The 8,744-nt window shown below is 53.6% G+C and overlaps 1 protein-coding gene across 6 annotated transcripts in view; it reads left to right on the forward strand.

The window, feature by feature from the left end:
• Adgrg1 (adhesion G protein-coupled receptor G1) overlaps positions 1–7,100 on the forward strand; it is a 37,519-nt gene extending 30,419 nt beyond the window's left edge. For all 6 annotated transcript variants that reach the window (XM_021220419.1, XM_021220420.2, XM_029532411.1 and 3 more), the window contains exons 8-14: positions 5–50; positions 294–397; positions 1,245–1,363; positions 2,392–2,660; positions 3,411–3,519; positions 4,460–4,728; positions 5,766–7,100. In XM_021220419.1, the coding sequence (XP_021076078.1) occupies positions 5–50; positions 294–397; positions 1,245–1,363; positions 2,392–2,660; positions 3,411–3,519; positions 4,460–4,728; positions 5,766–5,896 (1,047 nt within the window). In that variant the 3' untranslated portion in view covers positions 5,897–7,100. The remainder of the gene's footprint in view (positions 1–4; positions 51–293; positions 398–1,244; positions 1,364–2,391; positions 2,661–3,410; positions 3,520–4,459; positions 4,729–5,765) is intronic.
• The last annotated feature ends 1,644 nt before the right edge of the window (positions 7,101–8,744 follow it).

An 8,744-nucleotide genomic window follows, 5' to 3' on the forward strand; every position in this document is an offset into this window, starting at 1 on the left:
ACAGAAGAACGTGACTCTGCAGTGCGTGTTCTGGGTTGAAGATCCGGCACGTGAGTAGGGCGGGGGTCTCTAGGGGAACAAGTATCTGGAGGAGGTGTGGAGTTCTCTTGGGGTAGGAGACATGAGGAGCCCCAGGGATGGATTTCTGGAGATGGGCTTAGGGTAAAGGTGCGACAGAGGCTGGGGATCTGGTGGAGTAAAAGTTTGCAGCAATGACCCAGTCTTGTGTGGAGGGCGTGGTGGGTGGGGTCTTGAGGACTGGGGTTGACCAGAGTCCTGTGCTTTTCCCTCAGCAAGCAACACTGGGAGCTGGAGCAGTGCAGGCTGCGAGACAGTGAGCAGAGACACGCAGACATCCTGCCTGTGCAACCACCTGACCTACTTTGCTGTGCTGATGGTAGGGGTCTCCCCGAGAACCCCCTGCAGTTCCTCCACAAGCCAAGCCCATGTCCCATGTCATGTACTTGGAACCAGCTTCCTCATTTAATCCCAAATAACCTGCCATGATAGCTCTGATCCTTACCCTCCTTTAAAGGATGCTGAGGCTGAGTACCGTATGTCGGGCTGCACAGTGTTGGTGTGTGATAAGCGTGCAGATTCCTTCTCCTGACCCACAGGCCTGGGCCAGGAAGCTGTTTCCTAGATGCCCCCCACCCACTGGAAGCCACTGAGATGGCCTCTTGCAATCCCCAAATATCAGAGGTTTTGTTGACCTGACTCCCTGCTCCCAGAGTCCCTTTGTGTGAGAAGCTGAGGAACTTATCCTTGTGCTGAATATCATAGAAATAAGGAGTCATCTTGGCTCACAGTGTGGCTATATCCTGATAAACCTTCCTTGGGAAAAATATGCTAAGTCAACAAAGGCATAGACTCTGCCTGACGCCAGCTCTGCTGAGCATAGCGGGTGAGCATCTACTAGACCTCAGGACTGATGTGGCTTCAGTGGTCCTAGATCTCAAATCCTGAGCAGAGCTTCTACTGACAACTGGGGCTTGAGTGGACAATCCCCAGCTAAAGCTGCCTCCCTTGGGGCTTTGAGGGGCTCAGGCCTGGCCAGAGCCTACTTCTTGGGTGAGGGTTCCTGCGGTCCCTTGGGTCAGAGACTTCCTGATGGGAGGAAGACAGAGGCCTCCAAAAGGGTATTCATGTGGGGAGGGGCTGGCTAGCTCCCAGCTGGCCAGGAACAGATGCTAGCCCTTGGGGGGGGGGGACTGTGCTGAGACTGCCACTCTGTCCCCATCCAGGTGTCATCCACAGAGGTAGAAGCCACTCACAAACACTACCTCACGCTCCTGTCCTACGTGGGCTGTGTCATCTCTGCTCTGGCTTGTGTCTTCACCATTGCTGCCTACCTCTGCTCCAGGTAGGCCAGAGGAAGTCAAGTGGATCCATTTCGTTCCTATAGACTAGGACTCCTACCGTGCAGGCTTGCTTCACCCAAAATATGTGCGTTGTTGGGAAGCTATGGGTGGGGCTCTCCGCTGACCACCACATTCTGTGGCCGTCGGACCCCAATAATAACATTAGTTAATCCAGCATTAGCATTGAGTATCTGCACGGTCAAAATCCAAACTGCAAGGCACACAGGGTAATAACACAGTGATAATGGTGATGGAAACAGGACCAGGTGACTTCTCATGGAGTGTCCACATGCCGCACACTGTTCAAAGAGGGCAGCAGACTTTGAGACCTCACAGGGAGAGAGTGACAGAGGTTGTCCAATTATCAGTGTTTGATATAGCCTCCGTTAAGGTCAGCTAGGACCCAGGCCTGCCTGAGTGGAGGAGAGACACTCTTGGCTGTGGGAGACACCCAACAGGTCTTCAGTTGTCCCAAGGATGGAGTAGGGGTGAAGCTGGGTACAGGTGTGCCATAAGCAGGTGCATCATGGCCAAGTGCGTCTGCAGGTGCACACCCCAAAGCTGGGCAGGCACTTTGTGGAGGCTGAGGTAGGCAAAGCACTGAGCACAGGGGCAGGGGCATGGGCATAGGAAATAGTAGGAAATGCAGTGCTTCCTGCACCAGTCACTTTGCCAGATCCACCTTCCCGCTGTGTTGAGGAGGAGGCATTCTGAGGTGGACCGGACTAGCCCAGGGCAGTACAGAAGTCAAGGATAATAATGGTGGGGCCAGTGTCTTCTGCTGAAATTCTGGAATGCCTTAGAATCCGTGGTACAGATACACACTGTGCTATTGGGCAGATATCCACAGCTACTCAGAGCCACATGGTCAGATAGCCATGGAGCAGACATGAAGGCTTTCTGGAAAAGGGGGAGAAGGAAGAAGAAAAAAAGAAAAAGAGAAGGACAAGGAAGGGGAGCAGGTCAGGGCCATGCCCCTGACTCTGCTCCTGCGCCGGCCCACTAGCCCATGCTCACGTTCTCCCTGTAGGAGGAAGTCACGTGACTACACCATCAAAGTGCACATGAACCTGCTGCTGGCTGTCTTCCTGCTGGACGTGAGCTTCCTGCTCAGTGAGCCTGTGGCACTGACGGGCTCCGAAGCAGCCTGTCGCACCAGTGCCATGTTCCTGCACTTCTCCCTGCTTGCCTGCCTCTCCTGGATGGGCCTTGAGGGCTACAATCTCTACCGACTGGTGGTGGAGGTCTTTGGCACCTATGTGCCCGGCTATCTGCTTAAGCTGAGCATCGTGGGCTGGGGTAAGTGGCAGGGGAGAGGGGACCCCGGAACCCTCTGTCTCATCTACTCCCCACTAGGTTTTGGGTCAAGCACAGACAGCAGGTTCTGCCCTCCCCTGTTAGGGAAGTAACCAGTTAGTTCCTCTACCTGGACTGGGACATATTCTTTAGTAGCGACTCCACCTGTAGATCCCCCACAAACCTCCGTGACAGCATCTCTATGGCTTTGGCATTTTTTTTTTTTCTTGGCTGGTGACAACTTAGCTTACCTGTAACTCAGACTACTCAAGTCAGTCTGGGGCAGAGAGTTTCATGCATGCATCGTTTTGGACAGTTCATAGAACCTGAGTTCCCCAATACCCTGGACCCCCACACCCCACTTGCTGTGTCCCTCCCATTCACATTCTGTCCAGAATTTAAAAAAAACAAAAAACAAAAAACTTGAGCTAACTGTGGCAGCCTTGGCTATGTTCTCTTCCCTCCCCCAATGAACTTTCTATTTCTTACTTATAAGTGTGTCAAGGCCAAGGCAATGCCTTTGATGCTGGAGTTGTCTCCCTGCCCTCCCCCACCAGCCCCATCATCCCCTGACTGACCATACTTCCACAGTGTACCACAGGCCTTTTCTTCTGGAACACCCAGGAAGGGACAGGGAAAAGTTGAAAGAGAGTCCACCTATTACGGAAACAGAAGGGAACTCCCTCAGCCCATGGAGAGCAGGGAAATCGGACTCAGAGGGTAGAGTCAGAGCTTCCCCCTTGTTACCCTCAGGTTTTCCTGTCTTCCTGGTCACTCTGGTGGCGTTGGTGGACGTGAATAACTACGGCCCCATCATCCTAGCTGTGCGCCGGACTCCAGACCGTGTCACCTACCCCTCTATGTGAGTGGCTACGGCAGGGACAGGAATGTGGGTCTCAAGGGTCGGGCGGGGACAGCAGCCTTAACTGGTCAGGTTGTCTGGGAGGCTATGGGCTCCAGTAGGCTGGAGGAATGGGCCTCACAATGGTCAGAGCCCGGGCTTAAGGACCACAGGGACTAAAAGAAGCCACGTCTGCCCTTCAGTGGCCAGGTGCCTGTGCCTAGAGCCTGGCCTTTCTCTGAGCCTCAGAGGAGAAGTGTTGGACCACATGGTCCCCTACCAGGCTTCCTTCCCACATCCATTGGTTCTGAAGTAGATGGAGGCCTGTGGTGCAGAGAGCATGCACATTCACTCTTTACCACACAGCAGTTACTACGTGGTACCACCTGGCAGGGGACGTCCTGAAACTAGACCTGGAGAGCCAGGGTGCTCAAGCTCCAGGCCAGGGAGAAATGTTTTCCCCCTAGCTCCACGCTGATGACAAAGAACCCCAAATGTCCCCCTCCTCCTATGCCAGGCCTGGTGGGCTTGCCTCAACCTTGTACTGCCAAGAACACGGCTTCCTTAACACCTTCCTTGAAGTTATCTGACTGGATAACTGGACACCAAAGATGGCTCAGGGTTTAAGAGTGCGTACTCCTCCTGCAGAGGACCTGAGTTTTGTCCCCAGCACTCAAATCAGGCAGCTCACAACCATCTACAACTCCAGTTCTAAAAGATTGGATACCTCTGAGCTCTGGGACTTCTGTGTGTACCAGCACACATGTGTACATACTTGCATAGAGGCACATACACATAATTTAAAATAATACAAAATAACAATTTTTTTTTAAGAAACTAACTTTTAAATGATGGAAGGCCAGTGGTGCTTGTCACTAGTGAGTGGTCCCAACACCCAATCTTGCACCCTCTGGGTCCCACTGCTCCCTCTCCTGAGCTGAGCTGTTCCACTCTTGTCCAGGTGCTGGATCCGGGACTCCCTGGTGAGCTATGTCACTAACTTGGGCCTCTTCAGTCTGGTGTTCCTGTTCAACCTGGCTATGCTGGCCACCATGGTGGTGCAGATCCTGCGACTTCGCCCGCACAGCCAGAAGTGGCCCCACGTGCTGACCCTGCTGGGCCTCAGCCTGGTCCTTGGCCTCCCCTGGGCCTTGGTCTTCTTTTCCTTTGCTTCCGGCACCTTCCAGCTCGTCATCCTCTACCTCTTCAGCATCATAACTTCGTTCCAAGGTAGGCGTGGTGAGGACCCCGCCCCTACTCAGTAGCTCTTGCCCCTCCAGCTGGTGGTAGGTAGGCTTTCCACGTGTGGAGCGGGAAGGGGAAAGATGCCTCCGGGACCCCCAAATGCTACCTGCTCTGGGCCTCAGCTGTCTCATTCCAAAATGAGCACATGCAGGCCACACGCAGGACAAGCCTCTGTTGAGCACTTACTTCTGTGTCAGCCCTTTGAGAAGCCCCTGGGTTCCAGCATGAGCTGGCCACTCAGTTCTCATGAGGGGGAGAGTGGGGTCAAGAAAGATTGCAGCCACCAAGGAGATTCAGAATAGGAGAGTTGGCAATGACAAGTGTTGCACCTGGGCCGGTGTGGATGGTGGTCTTGCATCATCAGCGTCAGCATCGCAGGGGACCTTGTTGGAAAGGCAAACTGTGATCCACTCTGGCCCACTGATCCTTTCTGCATCTTAGCAAGATGCCCAGGGCATCCTGCCTATAGCACTGGTCAGGGAGCTCTGGTATAGCAGCAGGTGGTGGGGGTGGGGGGAGGTGAAAGCAAAGGCCCTGTGGTTAAGACAAGTGTTGGGAAGGTAAGGAAGCGGGTGTGGCTGAAGGTTAGACCATGAGAGCTCAGAGACAGGATCCTGGAGGCCCCAGCTTGAGACCAGAAGGCCCATACCCCTCAACCCTGTACCTCTCATACTCAGACACAAAGGCCTCTCTACCTCTGTATTTGGCTATGCTGACTGAACACCCATGTGGTCACGTCAGAACCAATGGTGTTACCGTTGGGTGGAATGGGATAAGGGGATTTGCTCTAAAATCTTGTGGTTAGGCATTTCATCTTGTCCCCTGTGAGGCATGGGAACACCGACCCCCTGATATGCCACATTGTACTAAGTCATTCCAAGTGGCTCCAGAGTCCTGAGTATATGACTGGACTCCCACCCAACCCCCCACCCCCACCCACCCGGAGCAGAGGGACTCTAAGAGGGGAACAGGGCCAGACGGGGTTTTGCCATCTGATAACCCATGTGCCTCACTGCCCACAGGCTTCCTCATCTTCCTGTGGTACTGGTCCATGCGGTTCCAGGCCCAAGGCGGCCCCTCCCCTTTGAAGAACAACTCAGACAGCGCCAAACTCCCCATCAGCTCCGGCAGTACCTCCTCCAGCCGCATCTAGACCACCGCCGCCGCACCTCCCCTCCGGGAGGACACATGCATGGCATCCGCTCACGTTGTCTGTGGCCCGGTGCTGTGCCCACCACCCAGCCTTTGTTGGTTAGTGGCATACTAGAGAAGGCCCTGGTCCTTGAAGGGGTAGGGCTGTTGCTCTGGTAGGTAGATACCTAGATTGCCTTGGGGACGACTCTGGTCCCCAAAGGGCTCAGAAGTACACTGCCATTCTGTTTGTGGGGCTGTCCTCACCACCGTTCCAGTCTGGAGCTGAGGCCTTGTCTTTCTGGCCACCTCTGGGTCCAGCTGTTGCTGCTGGGTGTTGAGACCTACACACCCAAACTGGGATTAGATCTCGCAGGAGGCTGACACATTCGGCCTGAGACACAGCTAGCTGTCTTGGTTCTTGCTGCTCTGTCTCTGTGGTCACCATGCAGATTCCAAGGGTGGCACTGGGGGTAAAAGTTCTGGGAGAAGGTTTGGAGGCAGAGCACCTTAGGAGCTGAGCATCTCCCCAGCCTGTCTGCAAATCCTCCTCTTCATTCCCCATCCCCACTCCCTCCCCTGTGGTCCCCTAACCCTTCACCTGAAGCCTGGGGTCCTAGACCAATGCTGTGATTTGGGGTGGTAGTTTCCAGCAGTTTCCTGGTGCCGGCTATCAACTTTTGTCTGTTGTGTGGGCTTTGGCCTCTGGCTCAGGACAGGTTTCTGTCTGAGCCCTCTCTTCAAGCTGCCTCACCTTTGCTCGCACCTCGGAGGGGCCTCCGGCTCTCCTGAAGCCTCCTCCCTCTGGCAAGAACTGTGGGATACAGCCACCCTTTCAACCCAGCACTCTGAAGACCAAGACACCCGCCTCTGGTGACACTGGGCCAAGCTTGATGTTCTGAGAGGTGGTCTTCAGGTCCCTGCAAGTGGCTCAGAAGACACTGGGCTGCCGTGAATTCTGTCCTACTAAACATACAGTGAGCAGCCACCCGAAAGCTCTCACTAAGTCCTGGAGCTTCAGGCAGGGGTCTGGGAATCCAGGCAGACTTCCTGCAGAAGGCAGCATTTCATCTTGACCTCAGCCTTCAGGCTGGGGACGATGTTCTTTTTAAATACCAGTTCATTTGTCTTTTGATATTAAAGCTCTTTTGCAGAGTTTGGAAACTGTAGGAGATTGTCGAGAAGAGAAATAAAAATGAGCTGTTATCTAACGCCGTGGCAAAGCAGCACAATTTGGAGAGTTGCCCGTCTGTTTTGTTTGGGTTTGGTTTTCCTTTTTCTCCTATTTCTGTTACTAGTGTTGCTGAGTCAGGTGTCTTGGGGACAATCAGGCGAAGAGGGAAATGTGAGAAAGAAGGCGTCTGAGGACACTTTCTCAGGAGAACAAGAGAAATGGCCCACTGGTACCCACTGGGGTGGTGCTGGGCAGAGGCCCATCAAGAATAACCTGGAGATTGTGACCATCGGCATGGAGGGAGACCTGGGTAGCCACATCCGTTGCCTTTCATGGGGAAACCAGTCTGGTTCATCAAAGCCATTGATCTTACAATGTTGGCATATACAAAACCTTCCATAGCCAAAGAGGTCAGTCTTGAGAGCTGAGTTCAGATTTTAACTAGTCACGTGATCCAGGGACCAGTTTGGCCATCAGTCTGGAGCAGCTGGGCTGTGAGAAACGACTCAGGTTTTCTCCCAGCGTCTAGCCTGCTCCTCAAGTCCCTTCTCCCACTTATGTGGCACAGGTTAGACCTGTCCCAGGTGTCTGTCTCCCTTGGGTTATATGTGATTGTCCCCATCTGAGTTCAAGTACAAAGAGGTATAAAAAGCAGGGTGTGGTGGCACTTGAGATGCTGAGGCAGGAGATTGAGAGTTCAAGACCAGCCTGGGCTGTATTGTGAGCCTCTCAAGGAGTGAAGAGAAGATGCTAAGTCCCCTTTATTCGAAGTCTGAGATTCGCCCAGGTCCACAGGCCCACCCCAGCTCCCACCCTCAGCCCCCGCTGCACCAGGGGAAGGTGGGGGGTACTCTGGGGCTCGACAGGGTGACTGGAACACTGCCTTGGCAGTTCTAGGTACACCAGCAGTTCCCACAGCATGGCACAGATGTGACGGACTTGAGACCTGTCTGGACGTTGGCCCATGGAAGCCCCACGTCTCTCTTCAATCTTCCTCCACAACTCTGGTGGCCTCTGCTTCTACTTTGGAGTTCTTCGTTTGTTTGCTTGCTTGATTGCTTTTTATTTTTTAATTAATTAATTAATTAATTAATTATTTGAGACAGGGTTTCTCTGTATCCCTGTCTGTCCTGGAACTCACTGTGTAGACCAGGCTGGTCTCTACCCACCTACCTCTGCCTTTTAATTGCTGGGGTTAAAGGCATGGACCACCACGCCCAGCTTACTTTGGAATCTTTATGTTCCTTCCCCTGGGGAAAGAACCAGACCTTCCCGAGCCCCTCTGCTGAGTGTCCTGGCCTGACATTCCCCTCTCCTCTCACAGGAAGAAAGCCCCCACCCCAGTTCCTTCTTTCCTAACCTCTGGTTCTGAGGCTGGCTCAGAGAAGGAGATGGGACCCCTGATGTCTCTAAGGGTCTTCTTTGGCCCGAGTGGTTCTTTCCAGGCTGACGATCGGTAGATGAACCTTCTCATTAAGGCAAGCATGGGTGTCTCTAAAGACATCTTTCTGATCTGGGATACCGTCAGGTGATGCCGGCTGGCCTGGCAAAGGGCTTGAGACCTTGCTGACTAAGAGACATTGGGATAAGCTGGGGTGACAGGAGATAGGATGGGACATGACTGTTTTGTTAGTCCTGAAATGTGGGGGCCCAGGGCTCTGCAAAGGATCCCAGGCCAGTACCTAGCCTCACTGAG

Source organism: Mus pahari, chromosome 20 (genome assembly GCF_900095145.1).
Source record: "Mus pahari chromosome 20, PAHARI_EIJ_v1.1, whole genome shotgun sequence".
NCBI lineage: Eukaryota > Metazoa > Chordata > Mammalia > Rodentia > Muridae > Mus > Mus pahari.